We start from the raw sequence: 22,119 nt of genomic DNA, 5'->3' as shown, positions 1-22,119 counted from the left end.
ACTGCGTTTTGGGAAAGGGTACTTTTTGCGTTCCCTTGTTCTCCTGTGCCAGTTGGAAACTTTTCGATCTTCCTGTTTGCATTCTCCCCAAATCGGTATTGAAATTGAGCTGTCCACTAACAAGCACACACAAACACTGGCGCGTTTTTCAGATATTTCTTTATATATATATAACCATTAGTCTATACTTTACCTTTAATTTAATTTAAATTATTTAAATCGTAACTTGTGTGTTTCATTTTGCTTAAATTCTATGAGATTTTGGCGGATCTCGTACGTTGTAGTATTTATAAGTTTTAAATTTAGTTTGTAAAAGTCGTTTCAAACAAAACATTACACACATAAAAAATAACAAAAAATAAGAACAAAAAAATAAACAAGTAGCAGTGAAAGATTAAGTGTATTCAAAATATGATTGATCGAAATCAATTATAATTGAAACCTGGTAGATGATGACTTTTTGCCATACCTAAATGTTAAATGGAAATATTTGTGTGTGAATTTTCTTATCTCTGCTTCGCGTCTGCATTTTTTGGCGCAGACCGGAACTAGAAGACTTAAAAATGAAAACAATGGAAGGCGACGAAACTAAATGTGAAACGAATTGCAAATTTGTTGTATTTTTTTATATGAATATATATAAAGATATTTACCCATACATACTTATTAAATATGTATGCTCTAGAATGCTATATGTTGTAGATCTTTAAGCGCTAACAGCAACCACAACTGAAACAACAGCAACAACCATTTTTTGTAGTAGTTTTTTAAAGAGACGAAAAAAATCGAAGAAAACATTGTATGTATTTGTATTTGTGTCTAAAAAAATGTTCGTAAATAACATAAACGAAAAAAACCATAATAAAATCGAAAGAAAAAACATCTGCAAGAAGTTTACATATAAATCCCAGATACCAAACATATTAACCGAGTCTTCAGTTGTAATGGAGCTTTTCCTCAGGTTTCCTGATTATTTTGCTGTGGGTTCTGATTTTGATGAACCTTCGTCGACAGAAAGCCGCTGAGCTGGGCAGAAAGCTATCGCAAAAAAAAAGGAAAAACAAAAAGAAAACGAATATCATGAGTCGGCCGATCGTTCGAAGGTAAACATGCACTTCATAAGTGTCTGGCTTCCAATTTTGGGGGAATCGCAATAGAGTGACCTAAATAGGAGGGTCATTAGCTCAGCTGATGTTAAAGAACCCTTAATTGGCTTACAACTTTTATATCAATAACGAAACTTTAAGACTTAAGGGTATAAACGATTTCAAAGCTTATAGTTTAACCCTTTCTTATTAAAGTAACAATTGACTGGTTTTAGAATCTGATTTTTCTTTTTAAGGTTTTGAGATTTAAAAACGACTTTAAAATGCGCGCCATTTTCTATGTGACCATTTTTCAAAGTAAGATATCGATATCAGCTGTGTTAAGGATGGGCGCGTTGCCTATCGATACCAGCTCTCGTGTGCAATGGCATCGATGGTTCCAGTCAACCATCGATAAGACAGATATATTGAAAACATCGATGACATTGGCATCGACTTATCTCCATCTCTAGTAGCATTTTTTTTACTCGCGGTTGGGTGTTTGGGCTTTCGCGAATTTTTTTTTGTTTTGAATTTTTGGACAATCTCCGGGGCGTTTCGGCGTTTTTGATTGCTGTAGTTAATAAAGTTATGAATAAATAATGACTTTCAGCATTGTATTTGCTGGGCGATGCTGCAACAAAAACGGCGACAACAAACACAACATTATTACTTCATAACGGAGTGTCGTTCTCCCGCTCGCTCCGGAAAAGCTCCGCTTTTGGCACACTCTCTCTCGCTCAGGTAATTAAATGTGTTTAATACTATTAACCTGGCAAATAGCAAAGCAAAAAGTGCGTGTGTGTGTTAGCATGCAAATGAATCAAAATTTTAGAACGCAAGCAAATTATTGAATAACATGGCATTAACAAAAAAGGAGGCAGGTGCCCGTTCTCTCTCCCGCTCTCTCTCTTCGTGGATCGGCTCTCCCAGCTTAGAGATGCCGTAATCTTAGTTATACACTCCACGGGGGGCGGTGGACGGAGGAAGTGCGGGGTTAACTGTAAGTGGTGGGCAGTGGGGGCCTATTCGATCGGTGGGGGTGATCTCATTGCTTGCTTTTGTGCCGAACTTAATCAGTGCCGCTTATCAGGGGCTCAGGCGTTCAGAGGAATTAAGGGAGACGCAGGTTACAGTGGGCGGGGTGAGATTATTGTTAGAGAGTAGTCTTCTTCAGAGTTTCAAATAAAAATGTATTTATTTAAATTGTCTGATATTAAATTAAATTTATATTTAGGTAAACACTAACCTACGAAACTATTGTGCTTATATTTAAATCTCGACAAAACCCTATTTTATACAGAGAGTGTTATAATTTCTGTTGAAAGTTTGCAACGCAGTGTGTGGTAAATTATTGATTAGCATTACTGTTTCGGATGACTTATCCATGTAGCTTCCATAGGAACAATTAGAAAAATAATTAAAAGATATATACATACATAGTAATTTTTTTATTTTAAAATACTCATTCGATTTTATAATTTATAATTTATAAAAATACAAATTATTGAAATCTCAACATAACTTCATAACTTTTTAAAAATAAAAAAAAACAAAAATTTATACGCATTTACACAATGAAGATTAAAAAAGTGCATGCATACGTAAATAGCAGAATTAATATTAACATTACTGACTGGATTGGTAACATAGAAGTTTTGCTGTTCATATGTACAACCCTTTTAGTTGCTCTTTGAAGCTCCCAAATAAATTATATTAAAAGAGTTTCACTCTGACCCTATAATTCTTTATCCAGATTTATTTCTGACTTGCCATATGCTTACAATTTTCTCATAATTCAGTCATTATCTTGGGTAAATTGGCCGCCTTTTTCACTTCGATTGCCCTACTCCCCAACACCTCCCTTTCCGCACCCTCTTCAACCTCACACAAAACAAAAACAACCAAAAAAACAACATGTTGTAAATTATTTTTGTGGGCCGCACCCAGGCGCCATTAAAAAGACGATCGAAAATTTGAGGAGTCTTGAGGAGGTGATAGGAGTGTGCGGTGAATACAAGTGTATAAAAGTGGCAGCACATATCGTACATAACTTTAATTACAATAACCACGCGGTATTTCGAACAGGAGAGAGAAGTGGGGACTTTCACCCCTGACCACCCTCTCATGTTGTCAGCCACGCGCTGATGGGCACCCCCTCAACCCTATTAAACCACCCTCAATTAATCCTTCGACATCAACCTTTCACCTGCCGACTCAGCGCTCAACGCTCTATAAATAAATCGCATTAATAAATTAAATGTTTTAGCGCAGGAAATTCCTTCTCCAGCACCCACAACTTAAAATTTCTTTGAAAGACGCTCGTGTCCACAGGCAGACCCGAAAAAAACCAGACTGTTCCCGATTCGATCCGAAATGGCAACGTCATCATCGCTTTATAAATAAATCAAATGCGAATTTTGAAGAGCTCTTGTTTTAATTTCATGTGTTTTTTTCGATTTGTTGCAATTGGCAAAGAGAATCTCCACGGTATTTTTATTCGAAATCACGTAAAATATCCATTTCTCTTTATTCCCAGTTTGCAGTTGTTTTTCTACGTCGGGTTGCTTGTCTTTCATTATAAAATCAGCCAACCACAGAAGCGGACGGATAAAAAGACTCGATTATTAGCGAATTATCATGGAAATGTCTTTTGTGTAGTCTTTATAAATGTGTAGGCCTTATGCTAATTCTTCAAACAAGTACCACATGAACACCAAAATTGGCTTGTGGTTTCATTAAGATTAGGGTAACGCAGTTTAACACATCGAAAGAAATGCTCTTAAAAGAAGATAGGCTAAAAACTACTAAATGCGTTTCAATAGTGCAATTTAATAGTAAAGTGTTAGCCTGTATAAGTTTTCAATTATTAGTTATAATTTTGTTGGTCTTTATTGTGGCTTGGCTGCTGCTTTTTTTTTGGTTTTTTCAAAAAGTTTAATTAAGTTTCTAAAATCTCAACTCCTCGGTAAAAAACAAACTGGTAGATAAAACACCTGTAGTTCCCTACTTCAAAGCGAACTTACTAAGAACACAAGAGAAAGGAGGTTTAAAATTAAAACGTCGCGAAACTTTTGAAACAAATTTTAAGAAAGTTAAGACTAAAATCTTTTTCAAATTTGAGTCAAATGGGATATCCCTTTATAGGTTCTTCTTTATTAGTTATGATGTGCCCGAAAAGAACTTTCTTGTTTATTGTACCCTGGTTTTCCGCAAAGTTTCGTTTAGTTACACTCGTCTGGGAACTCATGACCTTTGTAAACAAACAGACTGGCAGATAAAACACCTGTAAATTCCCTCTTCAAAGGCGAACCACCCACGACAACAAAAGGAACAACAGCAACCCACGCACAGTGGGCACAACGGGTAAAGCAGTGCAATGAGTTGGGGGGCCGCCGGATTCCCACCGGATGTTAATGTTTTATTTGGATTTGAAATTTTCTGCTTGCTGTTTTTAATGCACGCTGATTTGTTTGGAAGAAAATAAACAATTTTGAAATTTATTTAGTTGTGGATCTAGGGATCGCTTAGAATGGAATGCCATGTGATCCCATGTGAGGCTGCTTTTACCGCATTTTATGGCCGAATAAATATGCAATAATAATGCCTAGTTGCCATTAGTTGGGTGCTTTTGGTTGGGTGACCCCGAATGAACGTGAGTCACGGTACCATCTCCCGTTCGGGACCACCATTTGCATATCTTTTGTAGCCCACCGAGCGACCTTGAGGACGCCGAGCCCCAATCAATCAAGCGTACGAAAAAATAGGTGGGGTTGGGCGGCAGAGGGGTCTGCGCTTTGGAGGAGGGCGAAGCATCTTGCAACTTTCGCTTTGTGGAGACAACACTGGGACCGACACAGAAGCATTTGTCTCACCTTGTCAATCACTTTCGGGGCACACAGTGAAAATCATGTATTGGATGGAAAGGAAATGTGGAGCGCACCTCCTCTGCCAACGAAATATGTGGGTCAGGTCTTCAATATTTTCCCGAGTGTTGGATGCCATATTTTCCGCTGTCCCGCAAGCACTGACATATTTTTCAACTGTTTTGCCCATCTCTGATTTCCCGTTTTCAATTTTAATTTTTGTATTTCCCTACCCTGTAAACCTATTAAATAAGCGTATACGTTAGGCTTGGTCATAGAGCGAATTATAATGATCAATTTAATTTAATTGTATAAAAACTATGTCTTTGAGTGCAGAGAGAAAGAAATGAAATCAAAAAAAATTTTGAAGTCAATAAAGTTAGTGTTTACAAATTTTTGTAGGGCAATCTCAAACGGTTAATACTAATTTAAATTAGTATAAAACCTTAACTTTTATTGTTAAATACATAATACATTAAATGTAATAAATTTACGTTAGTTATGTCATTGCTATTGTATAGTTTTTTTACGTAACTTACAATAACAATGGCAAAATTGTAAATTGGAGCAGTACATCACGTTATATGATAGAAGAGCAGTCGTAAGCAAGGGTAATGGAAGAGTCAAGCCATTACTTCTAGGCTTCCTGTTGTCGATTGCTTTTGTTCCTCTATTTTCATGCGCGCGTTCCTAGTCCGGACAATTTGACGCTGTACTCACGTACGGCGTATTGGTGGGGCATTAAAAATAAATAAATATATAAATTCCCGGCTGCATTGGGTAGCAGCAAACAAACCCAAAAATCAAATTCAAATCGTAGCGAGGCGCACACACAACATCGCCCTTATTGGCAATTTTAATTTGATTTTCTGACCGTTTCAGATGCTGATTAGGCACTGTGATGTCCACGTAAACATCGTCCCCACGTTTCAATCGAAGGTTCTGCCAAACTATTTAGCAACTATTATAAATTTTGGTTTGCAAAAGGGGGTTTGGGTTTGTCGGTTGAATCCCTCTTTTGTTGCTCGGCTCGGCTGGCTTGTTCCCCGCTCGACTTCCCCCTAAAGAAAGATTTTAATGAAGTAGGGGAATCGCTTTCCTCTTATCAAAACATGAACATTTCGCCGCGAACGCTTTTCCCAAAACAAAAACAAAACCTGGCAACGCACACAGAAAGCTTCTCGAAAAGAGAGAAGTTCTCAGAGAAATTCAGGCAAACGGCCACGGAAGTGTGTAACATGGCAAAAGCTCTTGTATAACATTTTCCGAATAGCAGTCTATGGGTCAAGAGGGTTCTGGTGGTGGGACTCACCCAAAGTTGCAAGACCAGGGTCGGGGTTAAAATTGTCGTTTGGGGGCTTATAGCGGCATGGTAAATGGATTTGATTGAACAATAGCTTTTAAACTAAGGAAATGGTATAGAAACAGACGCACATGTCTAAATCAACTAACCTTAAGATGCTGATTAGGAATATATATACTCTAAAATCTTCTGAACAAAATTATTAATTATTGACGAATATGTCTAAAGAGATATAAGTTGTAAAAAAATTCGCAGAATTTAATAAACATTTTCACATTCAGTATGTTATGTGAACTCGTTTTGCTTTAGACCATTTTTCTGCCTAACTACGCCACTGATTTCTGTTTGGTATGACAGTTTCTCTTGGCGTTTTTCGTTTATTTACAATTTGACATTTTGCAAGCACACGAAAAAAACATTCTGTAGAACAGTAGCTCACCTTCGCCAAGAGAGACAGAGGCGTTTCGCTGCAGCTCTCTCGTTCTCTCGGTTTTTGAATGTAAGCAGCAGTGAGATTTTCACTTAGATTTTCCCAACAGAAATTCGTCGTACGCCGAGGCGTTTGGTCGTGTCAACGGAAGATTTTGCCCGGAAAACAACCCACCCGAGATTTTTCATAGGAGGAACCCCTCTCCGGTTCCCCAGAATCCGCATCCGTATCTGCAGCAGGCGTGTGCGTGTGTGTTTGTTCGTATCTGTGCTATGTGACTAAGCCAACCAGTTAAAAACTATAGCTAAAGCTAGAACTGAAGAATAAATTCGTTTTAATATATACCCCAAACCGTTGTGGGTGCTGGCTGGGGAGTTAATCTTCCTTTGCAGACGGGTGCAAAATCTGTAATTGAAATTTCGTCGCTTACGAAATTCAAATTGCCCTCAACGAAGTTTTCATCTGAAAGTCAAACACTTTGGCACAGGTAACTTACCAGAAATAAAACCTTTTCAATCTGCGAATTTATCAGGAAGTGTCTTGGTCGGGGGAATTTGATTCCCGTATTCAGCACCACACACACAAAATTAAATCAAAATACAATTCCATTCAATTTATTTGTTCAACATCGTTTTTTTTTTCACGGCTGCCTAATTGAAAATTGTGCCGAAAAATGTTGTTGCCCTCTCTTCTCTTGCCCCTCGCTCTTGTTTATAAGCAAATTTAGGCGATTTCTATTTGAGTTTCACCAAACTGTTTGCTGTGCCTCGCTCCCATTCTCGTTCCTTTTCAAGATTAAATATTTCGCTTTTTCGCTTTTTTGCTTTTGATTTGGAAAACTTGAAAGATCTCTGTCGATAACTGAGCTAGCGATCTGTGACGGGATGTGGGGTTTTTGGTCAATGATTTTGCGTCGCCGTCGCCGGTTGTACTTGAACTCGTAACGAGCGCGTGGGGTGGCGCGTATCTAAAAAAAATCTGAAAGATTCTGTTGCTTCTAGTGGAAATCGGAGACTTAACCAGATAACGCTTCACTTGGTTTGGATAAGCTGTGATAGCGATTACCTGAAAAAGCGCTAAGACTTTTGCTTAGTAATAACATAATTATTAATAATTAAAACAGTATTAAAATGTTTTTCCTATAGGAGCCATTTAGGAAGAACTCAAGCAAGTTTTGTTTAAAGAAACTCTTGTGACATAGTTAATTTTATTATTTTGCAAAGTGTTAATGTGCCGAAAGCCCTTGACAAGGTGTCAATGAAAGAATGTTTTCCTTGACAAGCAAAGACGTCCTTGATCCTTCCGCTTTCACTTAAACTGAAAAACCTTTAAAAATACAAATGGAATTAAACTTAGTAAATAAAAGACAAATCAAATGTAAATATACCAAACTTTACTATACTATATTTTTCGACAAAAAACTTGATCATTTAAATATATAGAACAATCGATCAAATGATACAGCCATTAATCCTAAAAAAGGTATTTAATGAAATATTTGGAAAGTCAGTGACGGATTACCAAAATGTTTTTTTTTTCGAAATGTATGACTTACAGAAAGCTTTTGTTACTTTGATAAGTAAACTAACTGACAGATATGTATAGAGTATATTAAAAGATAATTCCAAGGGAATGCTCTGAATTACAGGTATATTCAAACCAAATTAAACGTAACCTTGTAATTAGGAACTCGATTGGAAAAATCAAGTTTAATACCAATTACCAACAGACCCTTTTAAAGGGGAGGCAACCCATCAATTGAAAAGGTATTCATTAGAGAACCCCCGCTTCAATTGCAATTATTGAAGTTTGTAATCAGGTTATGGCCAATCTGGCGATGAATTCGATGCGAAAGAGCAGAGCATCAGATATCACATAAGCTCTTGCTGCCAATTAGCGAAACGCTTACAGTTGCCAATTCTCTGCGTCTCTGCTTTCCCTCTTTCATCTTGCAGCATCCAGTTCAGCGTTAAGTAAGGTCCTGTTTCAGTTGCCGCTTGAGGCATTACTCAAGATGAGGCATCATCTGCACCACTGATATGCAATTATCCCACTTGATGGCTGCACCATGCCCTGTCAGCTCCGCCAGCCACCGGCTTCCACTTCAGTGGCATTCAACGTCCGCTAGTTTCAATCATTCAAACACAATTAAGGCATTAAAGGACACGAGGGTCGAAAAGGACAATTAGCGTGCGTGGGTGTGTTTGACTCATTATGCTGACATGGCCATCGTGCTCCACTTCTTTCATCTCCGTTCGCCATTCTCTATCACCCTTACCCAGTTTACCACTTGAGGCTGCTCATTAATTATTTAGCAGACGCCAACATGCGACTACAAAACTGAATAAAAGTCGCGCATACGCAGCGTTGGCTAAGCTAAAAATTAAAAAAATTATTGTGGACAGTACACTGGCACAACAATGTGCTCGAGTGCGGGAATAGAAGATGCCAAGGTGTCTTGATTGACATGCGAACAAAGTTTTATCATTGTTTGCTCAATGTTACTCATGTTACTCATACGCACCGTGGCCCCATAATAGTGATAATTGTGATATTTTGCAAGAAACATATGAGTTTTATTTTGAATTTGCCTGTATAACTTGTAGATCTTAAAGAAGAAATAGTTCTTACAAACTATTACAAATCATGTGATCATCGATAATGTATTTAGAAGCATGTTCTGAGCATAACTTCCTAGAACTTCCTCGCAGTGTAGTTTTCGTTTGGTTGTTTTGGCTATACACCAACGTACAACGATCTATCATTATAATGAAGCGTCAAATCTAATATGTCGGACTACCCGAGCAGCATGGGTGGCATTTTGGGCATGATGTTTATAGGGGAAGTTCCTACTCCTGCTCTTATTGCTGCTGCTGATATTGTTGTTACCGCCTTCTGATAACGTTGACAAACTAGATAAAAGCGCGATAAAAATGAAAAAGAGAGGCGAACAAAATGTGCGCAGAGACAAAAACAAAAATGTTATAAATAAAACAAAAGATGAAGCTAAGACGTTACCCAGAAATCCAGAATGAATTTTGTATGGATTGCGAGATATAAGCCGTGATAAAAGGGAGCTAAAGAGGACTTGGACGTGGGGAAAGGAAGAGATTCTATGAATATGAATGAGATTGCCTGCAGATTCTTTGTTGACGTTGCTGTTGGTAATGAGCGATAAACTTAACCAAATTGCCACTTACTCCGGTTATGAGAGTGAAAGAACCGCGATATGCTGATTAATTAGATTTTATGGGGACGTTTACCGATAAAAAGATAACACACGCTGATAAAGTTTTAAAACAAAATGCTGAAAAATAATTAACTTATTTATAAAATATTTTTGAATTGTTTTTTTTTTTAATTTAATTTAGGTAGCAAAATATTATTGTTTTATTATTAAAAGTTGTTTTTTTATTACACCCAAATTAAATTCTGGTCGTATATACAAAATATAAGTAAACTTTGTGCGTGGCAACGTGAATCCGGTGTGTTTGTATAATACTGAGTTTGTTTGCGGTGACACTGAAACGCGGTTTTAATTAATAATTATAAATTTCTGTCACAAAATCATTTTGTTTGCGGTGGTTGTATGTAAATTCCTACCCTCGCGGTTTTTGATGTCTCTGCTCGATTATGCATTACCACAGTCAGCGTGATAAGCTGTCAAAATTGTGCACATATACAAAGCTTTCCACAATCAAAGCGAGTCTGCTGACATTAAACATATCGATTCACGAGGGGTGAGGGACATTGTAAGTATCTGCATAATCGAAGTGCCTAGCAAACAAATTAACAGCCGAATGCACATAACTTAAGCAATTAATGCCGCACATTTGTTTATTTGTTTATTTTGGTTATCCGACGTGCAGTTAGTCGAGCAATTAGCTGTAATCGAAATCCGTGGCAGTGGCAGACGATTTATGGTGGTTCTAGTGGTGCAGGTGGTGTTTGTGGTATGGAAATGAGTGGAAAAATCCAGACTAAATTGCCGGAGAACGCAAAATGCCAGAAAATTATCGAAACATGAAAGTTACTAAAGTAAAACAAACCAATTTTAATATTAAAACAGAAACTCCGCACATGCTGATTGATTCATATTGTTTTTGTGACTATTCTGCTTTTTCGAAACATATTTTGTTTTTATGAGTATGATATACATATCTAACAACTCAACTCAAGAAAATGCTTGACAAATCCCGCATCCATCCATTTTCAAACCCCTAAACGTATGCTTTGGTGTTTAAACGCCCCTATTTTCACTTCTCCTTCGAAAAGCGTCCACACCACCGTTGTATTTTACCCTTCAGCGGAGGCCAATCAAACATTGAACTCATCGCCAGCGTTATAAATAGAAAATTTAGACAAGCAACTGCCACGAGCCAACAAATAGGGGTGAACAAATGTGTGGTGAGAAAGGATGATTACCTATCGTGCCATTAAAAACAATTGTTTTGTCAATATTTTCACAATTTGCCTATCGGCGGGCATTATCAATCGGGGTGAGGTAGGGGTCACCAAACACCATTGCAAAAAACATTTAATGAATGACGAAATTTTCAAATAATAAATTGGTTTTGCTCGGTTGCGTTTTGCTCAGTTTGCCCAAACTCTCTCCTCCAGCGAAAAAAAATACTGAAAAGAAAGTGTATTAAAAGTTATCCAATTGGATTCGAACGCATACACACAAGCTATGTAGGTGTATTTGTTTGGGGTTTCAGGGATCCCGAAGAAAACTCAACTTGACGTTGGTGGAGGCTCCAAACAAGAAAAACCAGAAGGAACTTGAGCTTACGGCCGGGAGCTGTTGTTTTGGGTGTCATTGAACTTAATTTTGTTTTTCTTTTGCTTAGACACACCCCCCGCGCGAAGCCCTTTGCTGTGCCATGGCTAACGCTTTATATTTTTATTTATTTGTGTACTTTATGCTACCGAAATAAGCGACTGTGTTGAGAGCGGAAGGGCCGGCAAGTTGTTGACTTGCACCCAGCGCCCAAATTTCAAACCCTCATCTCTTCTCTGAATGAAAAATAGCAAGCAGAACATGGTAGAAAAATAAAAGAAAACTCTTCCAAGAATTTTTACATTGAGGTCCAAAAAATCGAAAGGAATAAGGGAAATCAATGCCGCAACGCTCCAAAAATCATTTCCGTTAATTTATATAGTACACATATAAGTACTTAGCAAGAAAAGTATAAATCAAATTTGAATATTTAAAATCACAAAGGAAAAAGGGTAAATTGGAGAGCCCAAAAACTAAGTAGCAAAAGGTAAATCATCTTACAGTGACCTTAGGGCTGTCCTCAGTTAATATTTAATGTTCGCCTTTCTGCTGTTCGTTGGGTGAGTTTCAAGCAGTTCCTTGAAATTAATTTATATAATTTACCATACCCATATAGGAAATCATTTTGTGCTTAAAATCTATTTACTTTTGTTTTAACACAAAGTTAACGATTAAACTCCCGATTAAGTATTTAAAATGTTCGAAACAGTAAAGAGAAGATTGAAATTTTAAGAACAAAGCTTAGTTGAGTGTTTAGATCTTTTGCTTGCCTTGAATCGTTGAGGTTAGGGACACTCTCAGAGGCTGTCAAACTGGGTTCGCGTGTGTGTGTGTGATGCTGGCTTTTTAATTTTTAATGGCTTGCCAAATGCGGACAGAAACCATTTTGGCATACAAGCAAATATAATTTTCCCTGCCTAAAAGCACTAACAATCAAACACTCGACAACAGGAGTTGAAACAATGGAAGCAACAGCAACGACAAGCTAAAGCAATTAGTTTAATGTGATTCCCTTCTGGCCTTGCAACGTCTTGGCCCAAAGAGATGAAGCCTGGCAAAGTTTTATGTACCACAAATGAAATTATAGTCGGTACACACACAACACACACACACACATACATAGAGCGCCACAGGCTGTCGCTGCAATTTCCGCGCGGGAAAATCAAAGAGAGAGTGGAAAACTGTCGCTCCTAAAAGCATGCTACACAAATTCTGGAGCCTCCCTTGGCTTTTTCTTATCTTTCGACTCTCACCTGCTTCAGTTTTAAACATTTTAACTTTCCCCTGGACCCGCTCAGCCTCTTCTTTGCTTTTACCCGCATTTCCCTCGCTTTTCCCGGCGACGCTGTCATGCACATTAACCAAATAGCTGGTGCCTTGATTTGATTATCATGTTGGTGTGTGCGTGGAGTGTGTTGCTGGGTAAGATTGCCGTTTGACAAGCAACATCCGCACTTTTCCCGGAAATGGCTGCGAAGAAGAGAGAGAAAGCCATGCCACTGGGGGCATCCCAATTCATTCGGAAAGTTGTCCATGAGTTAAATGGACACTTAAATGTAGGTACTTAAAAGTCAGTCCTCGGAGTGCACGAGAGGCATTACAAAATGTACTCCCTTCAACTTTATTCTTTTAAATTAATTTTGAAAAATGGTCGGAAATTCAATAATAAAATGTATAGTTTCAACAAATATATAAGTTTGATAGAAAAATGCCTAGTACTTAATAGCTTTATTGATTTAATGCTTTATAACTAAAAACTTTATAATTATAACTACTTGACTTCAATTAGATCCATAAATTCACCTCAGATCAACTGGCAGTCTGCAATAAACAAGCCAATAACAAGTACGCCATGGTTTGCTATATATACATATATATCAACGGCCTCACAACCTTTGGATGTGAGCTGGCAAAGGAAAACATATTTTGACTGGTGCTTTGATTTATGCCGCTTTCCTGCCCAAGAAAGTGGGGTAAACAGGGGTCACGGGGGTCGGGGAAACCTGAGAGGAGGGGGAAGTGGAGCAAAGCGTTCTGTTTCTGTTTCTGTCGCGTGCATGATTCATGGCATTGCTCTATCTCTCTTTTGCAGAACAAAAAAAAAAAAACGTTGGGGAAAAGTCACTTGCAATCCATGTTGCCGCTGTGATTTTCATTGTGTATCCCGAGCACCGGTCCCCAAACACCCACCCCCTTAATTCAACCCACAAGCCTCCTACTTTTCCATCCACTCTGGGGTACATTTGCAAATTGACTGCAATAAATTTTTTGCCGTTTGCCATAAAACACTTAAAACGATTTGCAAAGTTTAAATAGGCAGGGTAAAAGAAAAGCTAGGAAGTGAGCAGAGCATGGAAATGAGGAAAACCGAGCAAGCATTTCCCGCATTTTTCATTTCACTTACGATAACCATTTTCGATATCGACTCGAAGTCCATTTGCCCCTCACAAAAACACTCGAAAATAATTGGAACACAAACTGAATGGAAATGCTTAATTACTTCCCCTTTTGGCAGCCTGCAAATTTATGACGTACAAACTCTTTTTGAAACAGAAATTGGCAAGGAAAACGACAAGATAAATTCAAATTTAATTCTATTTGTGAAATCAACAAATGACTTCCTTTATGCGCGAACAACCTTCGGCATAAAAGTGGGAGTACAAGAGTTAAAACCAAGCACTTTGAAAAGGAATAAATAAGTTTTCAGTTGAATTTTTACAAATGCTTTTGGTTAAGAAATTTGTTATCAGTGTACAATATACATACATGTGTTTTGTTTCGGGTGGCTGAATGGATTTGTTTGCTTTTGGACTGTGACTAAAAGTTTTGCTTACATTTTCATTGGGTGCTTCTGTTTCTGTTGATATTTTAGTTACTGTTTCTGTTACTGTTTCTGATTCTGTTTTAGTTTGAGTTTCGGTTTGGCCTGGCGGACTTGACTGAAATTGGTTATGACAGGGTCAAAAGAAATTACGAAAGTATTAGACCCGCAGTCACGTGTGCGAGTTTCCCTTAATCTAGTCCACTTCTGGATAAGCTGTCATAGTAGTCTGCCTAAGTGGATTATGCCAAACAAGAAAGAAAGCAAACTTCGGCAAGCTGAAGTTCATATACCCTTGCAGCTATTGCAAGAATTAAACATTTTTGAAAACATTAAAATTATGATTTACTTTCGTATATGTTTAAAAACATTGAAGCTATGATGATTGGCAGCTCAATTATTTGATAGTTATTTTATATATTTTTATTATTTCTAAGGGAGCTATATGATATAGACGTCCGATTTTGATAAAATTTAAACCATAATTCTGAAATATTTAACCATTGCTATATGTCGAAGAACTAAACAAAAAATTAAAAAACAGAAAAGTTATAATTTTTTTCATTTATTTTTCCGATTGTTCCTATGAGAGCTTTATGATATAGTCGTCCGACTTTGATGAAATTTAAACCGTAAATCGTAAATATTTAACCATTACTAAATTTCGAAGAACAAAACAAAAAAATAAAAAACAGAAAAGTTATAATTTTTTTTCATTTATTTTTCCGATTGTTCCTATGGGAGCTATATGCTATAGTCGTCCGATCCGGCTCGTTCCGACTTATATACTACCTGCAATAGAAAGACAACTTTTGGGAAAGTTTCATGCAGATAGCTTTAAAACTGAGAGACTAGTTTGCATATAAACGGACGGACAGACGGACAGACGGACAGACGGACGGACAGACGGACGGACAGACGGACAGACGGACATGGCTAGATCGACTCGCCTAGTGATGCTGATCAAGAATATATATACTTTATGGGGTCGGAGATGTCTCCTTCACTGCGTTGCAAACTTCTGACTGAAATTATAATACCCTCTGCAAGGGTATAAAAATAAGGGGAACCACTCATGTCAGATCAGCCATGTTACGTAAACAGCACTGGGTGTTTATTTAAAGCTACTCGATAATGCTCAGGTCAAGAGTTCTCTGCCGGCTAATTGAAAATTGGAAATGTTTGTGCGCCAAATTAGCGAACCGAAAAACGGTTTGCCTGCATTAATGAAGTGCAGCCGAACACAATAAACAGAAACCCAACAGAGGCCAAAGGGCAAGGAAACTACAAGGGAATTTCGCAACACAATGGCCGACGACAGCAGCCCGAAAATAGGCAAACAAAGCACTCGAGCTCTGAATGAGATGGCCCCGAGTGAATGGAGTTCCATTGCTGAATGGAAACCCCATCAAGGGGCTCCACATCCCGGACCTTGGATCCTGACCTTTCAGGTTCCCCGTAATAGGGTCGCAGTAGCAGAGAAACAAAAGCGCCAGACTTTCGCCGAATCGCTAATCAAGCTGCCCGTATTCGTCTCTTTGGGTAATCTGTATCTACTGTTTGTTATGGCTTTTTTTTTTTTGGAAATATAGATGGAATTGAAATAGAGATTTTTTAACGAATGCGATCAAATTTAAAAAGTGTATTAGCTAAACGTTAAACAATGTTTCATCTCAAAACTTGATATGAAAAGTTTATATGTTCAAGGTGTCTGAAGAAATGCATCATTCAAGGCACAAGACTACGCAAAACCAATCTGTTATAAAAAAACCAATGTTCTTTAAGAGATTAAAGACATTTTGTACAGATAATTTTGTTGACCAACTTTTTCCATTTGTGCAATTTCAGGAAACCGCGAGCAGCACGGGACCGGAATTTTAATCAAGTGCAGAATGCAGTCAAAAAGGGTCGGAGGCGAGGCAAAAACAACGGCGCTCTAATTGAGGCTCGGACCACGTCCAGGATTCGGACTAGGACCAGGACCAGGACCATGGAGTTATTTGTATGCAGCCAGGTGAATTCTGCGACAGAAACAGAATCAACTACAGCAACGAAGTCGCCGAGCAGCGGCTAAACGGAAACCGGGAGCTGCAGCGATTCAAAAACAAAGCAAACCAGAAAATAACAGTGGAACAGAGCTCAACGAGTGAACCGAATTCGAATCCAAAAACTCAGTCAGTATGATGAGCGCCGGAGGAACGTACATCTCCACCGCCAGCGTGGAGGTTCCACAAGCTTTGCAGGATGGCGAAAAGTTCATTCGATGGGACGATGTAAGTATCATATTATTTATATCAACCGATTCTTTCTGGGTAAATCGCATGTCGAAAAGGTTCACTATTGGTTATAATTTCTATTTCTATTTGGACTAATAGGCTTTCCTCCTAGACTTTGTGACAAAAAGACTTTGTTTAAATATCCGTGCCTCTTAAAACACAGATTGGATTGTTTGAGTACAGAATGTTCGTTTTTAATGTTAGTATATACACGTTAGGTTATCGCCTAATCGGAATAACGATTCTTCTCGATCCAAGCCCTGTGATGTTCCACATCAGTGAAAACAGAGGGGTAGGTGGTAGTTGCGCAGGGTGTGTATCCCCAGGAGACGATGCCCACCTGCTGGGTGGCGCCGCTTTCGGACTTGATGACCAGCGGACCTCCGCTGTCTCCGTTGCAGGCTCCGTCGGCTTTTCCGGCGGTGTGGACGCACACATTCGACTTCGCCAACGGACTGTTGGAGGGCAATGCAGCCGCGCACCTAGTGGCATCAATGATTGTGGCATCCAGCTTCTGCAGTTTATTGGGCAGGAGTCCCGAGTTGTCCCGACCCCATCCGTACAGAATGCCATCGCCAGTGCCTTCGAATGCCTTGGAGGGAAGGTTCACGGCGGACACCGGATTGCTGCCATCGCGGGACACGGTGTTCAGGTTGAAGGCATCCTTTTCAGGCAGCAGGATCAGGCCAATGTCGTTGGGACCCACGCCACCGCTGTAGTCTTCGTGGATCCTGTACTGGGCACTGGTGAAGTCTCTCATCTGGACATCCTCGGTGCTCGTGCGGTCGTGGGCCCCGGCTACTATCCGACCCTTTGAGTTGGTCAGACAATGGGCGGCGGTTAAGACGGTCCTCGGATCGATCAGAGATGCTCCGCAGAAGTGCGAACCGGTCGAGGACTGCAGAGACAGGATGAAGGGTGCCTCTCCCTTAGCCGCCTCATAGCCATTGATGATGCGACCCTCGGGGAATCCCGGCTGGGGGATCAAATTAGCCGAAGCCGTGGCCAGAGCCAGTGCGAATAGGACCACGAATTGTCTCATTTTAAGTTCTCTGTTGAGTTTGTTCTAATGCCAACTCGGTCAGCACCTTTTATAGGTGTCTCCAATCTCCAATTGGAGCCCCCGGTTATCGTTATCACTCGAGAGATTTATGATTCTGACCGGCATATTCTTGGCCCCGATACGGTTTCTCTTTGTCCTTTGGTTTAACGCCTTTGACTGATTAACGTGCTAATCTTGCAGCGTCGGATGGCACTTGAAGCAAAGAAAAAGGCTTCCCTGAAGTCGACATGTCTGGTTCTTGACCTGGATCTGCAGGGCACTATATATATATTGGCCACTTTAGTTGAGAGTCTTTTCGGTATATCTCGAGTTCGTACTGTGATGGTCATAAAACATAAGTAAATCTTGCATAGATAGTCGATGCGACTTTCGCAAACTATTTTATTAACTATTGTATGATTAGATAGGCGAGGTGTAAATAAACCCTGATACATTTTTTCTAACATTTCTAATCATAATCTGTCTAGTTATAGTGTAAAGTTTGAATTAAAATTCGATTTTTCGAATTATGAAGATAACATATTTAAATAAGTAAAACAGCGCAATGTTTAGAAGAGAAATGACATAAATAGAAATTACAGTAGCTGTGTATATATTTTAGTAGTTATTGTCTTTGTTTTTTGAGTGGCTTTCAAATGTTATTTTAGCAATTTGCTAACACTGAAGAGAAGAGCTTTGTAGAGCTTTTTCAATTTAATTTAACCACTCATTAGTTAGCACTTTCTAATCTGACCGATAAGGAGCTTCTACTCGATAGCTTTGATTGGTCGAGTGCATGACTTTTGGGACTGGAATCTCTATCAATGGCACACGCCTCCAAAAGTCCGGGCTTTTCCAGTTCTTATATTAGAAGCCATAAATTTAGAGACAAACTATGGTCTTTAATCCATCCAGCCATTATCGATCAATTCGAGGGTAATCAGACGTCATAAATTGTAAATCAACCTTGGTAGAAAAAGCTAACAAAGAATGGACTTTCATTGTTTGCAATTATATCACAACTGATTGGTTGAAAACTATATGACCGATTTGTTTTGGTCTTACAAAGGGTTAATATATTGGGGCTGACTTCTAAACAAAAGCCTACACACCTAAAACTCTCAAACTTTTATATTTATGCTTAAAACTCCATTCGCTTATAAATAATTTTATTCATAAGCATAGTAGACTTCTGTATGAAAATCATGAAAATGTTTGCGCTTTAAACCTAATAATATATAATTTTTTAAATTTTATTAGGTCCGCATACACAAATTTCCAATACGGTGTGAAATTCACATATGGAGATAGTGTTAAATGTGTCCAGTAATTTTGATAGATATTTAAATCAATAGACTTTTTATATTGGATAACAATTGTTTTTCATTAAAACACAACGTTAAATTTAACGTGAATGTGCTAATTTTTTGAGCCTAAAAATGTTCAACCCCAGAAACATGTTCAAAGAATACCACATTCAGAAAACCTCAAGACAAGTTAACTTTGGTTGGATGCTTTTATTCAACAATTGATCACGGCTCTGATCTAAAGTGATACCGATCCCTGGCTAGATCTGACTACCGGTTTCTCCCTTCCATCTAGAAGAGCTTGTAGTAGGCGCTCTGGATGTCGGCGATCCAATCGACGTATGAGGACACCTTGGTGTACACGGAGGGGAGGTTGGACTTTCCGCAGGGGATGTAGCCCCAGGAGACGATGCCGATCAGCTCGGAGGCGGCGTTCTCGAACTCAACGACCAGTGGGCCGCCGGAGTCGCCGTTGCAGGCGGACTTGCTCTGTTGCTGCGAGGAGGAGCAGATGTTGGACTCGGCCAGAGGAGCGGTGTCGGGAAGTGCCTCCTTGCACTCCTTGAAGTTCACAATGTCGGTGGTCACGGTCTGCAGGGTCTTGGCGGCAGTCAGGACGTAGGCCTTGGGCTGTCCCCATCCGTACAGGTGGGTCTCTCCCTCATGGATCTCCTCACGGCTGGGCAGGGTGCGGGCTGCACCCACTCGTTGAAGATGAAGGACTCGCTCACGTGCAGCAGGGCAATGTCGTAGGGTCCCACTCCACCGCTGTACTTCTCGTGGACGCGGCCAAAGTCGACCTTGCGCTGCTGGGTCAGCTCATCCACCTCGGAACGGGTATGGAGTCCGGCAATGATGCTCATGCCCACGGGGTTGGAGATGCAATGGGCCGCAGTGACCACCCAATCCTTGTTCAAGATGGTGCCTCCACAGATGTGCGAGTGCTTGTCGAAGTTGGTGGCCAGGGAAACGATGTACGGGGCGGAGTGAGGAGCCGCCTCCGTGCCGTTGATCACGAAGCCAGTGGCGAAACTGGGCACGAGATTGGCCAGCTTGTCGGAGAGCTTGGCGCCCTGAGCGACGGCCACCAGGGCAACAAGAAGAGTCACAGTGATCAGCTTCATTCTGCGGATTTGCGATGAATGTCTACTCTCTTTTTGGCGGAAAGCTCCTTTTATAGCCGTCTTCAACTATTGATTAGCAGATAGATTTATGAATCGCATTTGGCGATAAGTTTATTTCGTCTGAAATTGATTAGGATTAGTCGATAGGAACGAGCGTACATGTACTATATAGTAACTTGCCCTTGAACGGGAAAAGCCCTGTAAAACTCCGCCCACGTGGTCGTGCGTAATGTGTTAACTGAGGTGTTGACACGGCAAGGTCGCCCAAGGCCCAGTCTCAAAGGATGCTAAAAATACTGACCCCTCACGACGCTTTTGCGTTCTCCCAGCTGGCGGACAAAGCCAATTAAAAGTGGATTTCATACCCCTGAAGTGACCGCACGTTTGCGTAAACATTTTCTGGACAACAGCCACACGACGGGGCATGTGGCCCTAATGCCACAGCGCAGCCGGCAATTATGTGCACGGATGTGCATGCAGGGATGCACTAAACTCCGTTTTCCCATTTCTCGACCGGAAGGGTAATTGCATGTTTTATATGCCACAGCACCCGACGAGCGTAATTGCTTCTAGAGCTGTGGCAACAAGCCGGCTCTGAAAGAACATAAGAATAACTTATTGATCGGGTAAAAAGGGTGATAAAAATTATCTACGTATATGGTCTTTTTCGGATTTCATTAAATCAAAAGATTTCTATCAGACATAATATAAAAAATTCTTTTAGTTCCTGGTTCCAAAGTTCAATCAACAGTCGTGAGTAATAATGTTTAAATCAAGTGTGAGTTAGGAAGAGAAACGTTAATAAATTTATTGACTATATTCGGCATATTGTTTGTATATTTTTTAATAATTGAAATCAGTTTCCTAGAACATCAGATACAAAATCAAATTTGACACAAACAAATGAAAAACGTTCCATAATAAAATGAAATTTTGTAAGCGTGTGTAACAGAACTAGTTCTTTGGGATTTTCGTTCTGATAAGTGTTTTTTCTTTCTCTGATTTCCAAAGCTTTTTAGCCCATTAGTATAAAAGCCCCTTTCCATTTCGGCGGCCGGTTTAGACGTTTTGTGATTCTCAACCGTATCAGTTGTAATGTTATCATCGCTTTTCCTGCTGCCCCTTTTGGCTTTGGCCGGAGCGGCTAAGAGCCTGCACATTCAGCACTTGACATTGAGGGATACCCAGCAAGTGCCCGTGGAGATCCAGCCGCTGATCATCGATGGCTACGATGTGCAGGGAGTGGACAATGTGCCCTACCTGGCTTCCTTGTCCCTGACCAGGTCCACCTATACCCACCAGTGCGGAGCATCCATCATCGCCAAGCGGTGGCTCCTAACGGCCGCCCACTGTGTCGAGGAGTTGCGGCAGTTCAATGGGGATGTCGTGGGAACACCTGTTTATGCGGGGATCATCAACAGATCCAACGTGACCGCCGCCCAAGTGCGCTATGTGGACTTTGCCTCCACTCACCGTTCGTTTACTGGCCGTGCTGGAAGTGATAATATTGCCCTGCTGCATGTCTCCGAAAGTTTCGAATACAACGCTCGTGTGCAGCAAATCGCACTGCCCGATATCAACGATGATTATAGCAACAAGACAGCGGCTGCCTATGGTTGGGGACTGACAGATGCCGATGGCGATGAGTACTCCAAGGAACTGCAGTATGCCTTTGCTCCGCTGCTTAACAGCACCGCCTGCAAGGAGTTGCTCCCTTCGGATGCGCCTCTTACGGACAAACAGGTGTGTTCGCAGGTGAAGACCTGCTACGGAGACGGAGGCACTCCCCTGATCTACTGGCCCCTGACTGGACCCGCGGAACTGGTGGCCCTCGGATCATGGAGCTACATGCCCTGCGGCTATGCCAAACGGCCCACTGTGTACACCTCTGTGCCGCCATACGTCGGATGGATCTATCAAGTGATCGCCGCGTACTACCAGCTAAACTGAGATTTAGGGGTGCCTAATGGCAGATTTTTGCGTAATACTCTAGCACTGCATTAAAGTAAACACCGCGAGTTTCCGTATCTAATCACGGAGCTCGTTAACTGCGAATCGAGAACCGTGTTTTATTGCCCGATAAGT

The 22,119-nt window shown here is 40.2% G+C and overlaps 4 protein-coding genes across 8 annotated transcripts in view; 2 read left to right on the top strand and 2 right to left on the bottom strand.

Annotated features, from left to right (window-relative positions):
• Nucleotides 1-1,556: 1,556 nt before the first annotated feature.
• The window catches only part of LOC108148840 (1-phosphatidylinositol 4,5-bisphosphate phosphodiesterase classes I and II), a 47,070-nt gene continuing 26,507 nt past the window's right edge, over nucleotides 1,557-22,119 (top strand). For 4 of the 5 annotated variants that reach the window (XM_017276169.2, XM_017276142.2, XM_017276152.2 and 1 more), the window contains exons 1-2: nucleotides 1,557-1,829; nucleotides 16,134-16,558. In XM_017276169.2, coding sequence (XP_017131658.1) covers nucleotides 16,466-16,558 — 93 coding nt within the window. In that variant the 5' untranslated portion in view covers nucleotides 1,557-1,829; nucleotides 16,134-16,465. Of the gene's footprint in view, nucleotides 1,830-6,811; nucleotides 7,172-16,133; nucleotides 16,559-22,119 lie in introns of those variants that run through there. The other variant, XM_017276125.2, reaches the window with a different exon arrangement.
• Nucleotides 16,731-17,633, bottom strand: LOC108148763 (lectizyme). The gene has a single exon (XM_041710356.1). The coding sequence runs from the start codon at nucleotides 17,601-17,603 to the stop codon at nucleotides 16,788-16,790; it is 816 nt and encodes a 271-aa protein (XP_041566290.1). The 5' UTR covers nucleotides 17,604-17,633; the 3' UTR covers nucleotides 16,731-16,787.
• LOC121466746 (lectizyme) lies at nucleotides 19,101-20,068 on the bottom strand. Its single transcript, XM_041710355.1, is given in 2 exon segments — nucleotides 19,101-19,602; nucleotides 19,605-20,068. Coding segments are annotated over 2 exon segments (831 nt in total). The 5' UTR covers nucleotides 20,035-20,068; the 3' UTR covers nucleotides 19,101-19,201.
• Nucleotides 21,080-22,093, top strand: LOC108148896 (trypsin). The gene has a single exon (XM_017276214.2). It carries the CDS (start codon nucleotides 21,130-21,132, stop codon nucleotides 21,982-21,984), a length of 855 nt encoding a protein of 284 aa, XP_017131703.1. The 5' UTR covers nucleotides 21,080-21,129; the 3' UTR covers nucleotides 21,985-22,093.

The sequence above is a fragment of the Drosophila elegans genome, unplaced genomic scaffold (genome assembly GCF_018152505.1).
Source record: "Drosophila elegans isolate 14027-0461.03 unplaced genomic scaffold, ASM1815250v1 contig_814, whole genome shotgun sequence".
NCBI classification, from domain to species: domain Eukaryota; kingdom Metazoa; phylum Arthropoda; class Insecta; order Diptera; family Drosophilidae; genus Drosophila; species Drosophila elegans.
The sequence above is the reverse complement of the archived record's forward strand: the minus strand, read 5'-3'. Positions and strand labels throughout refer to the sequence as shown.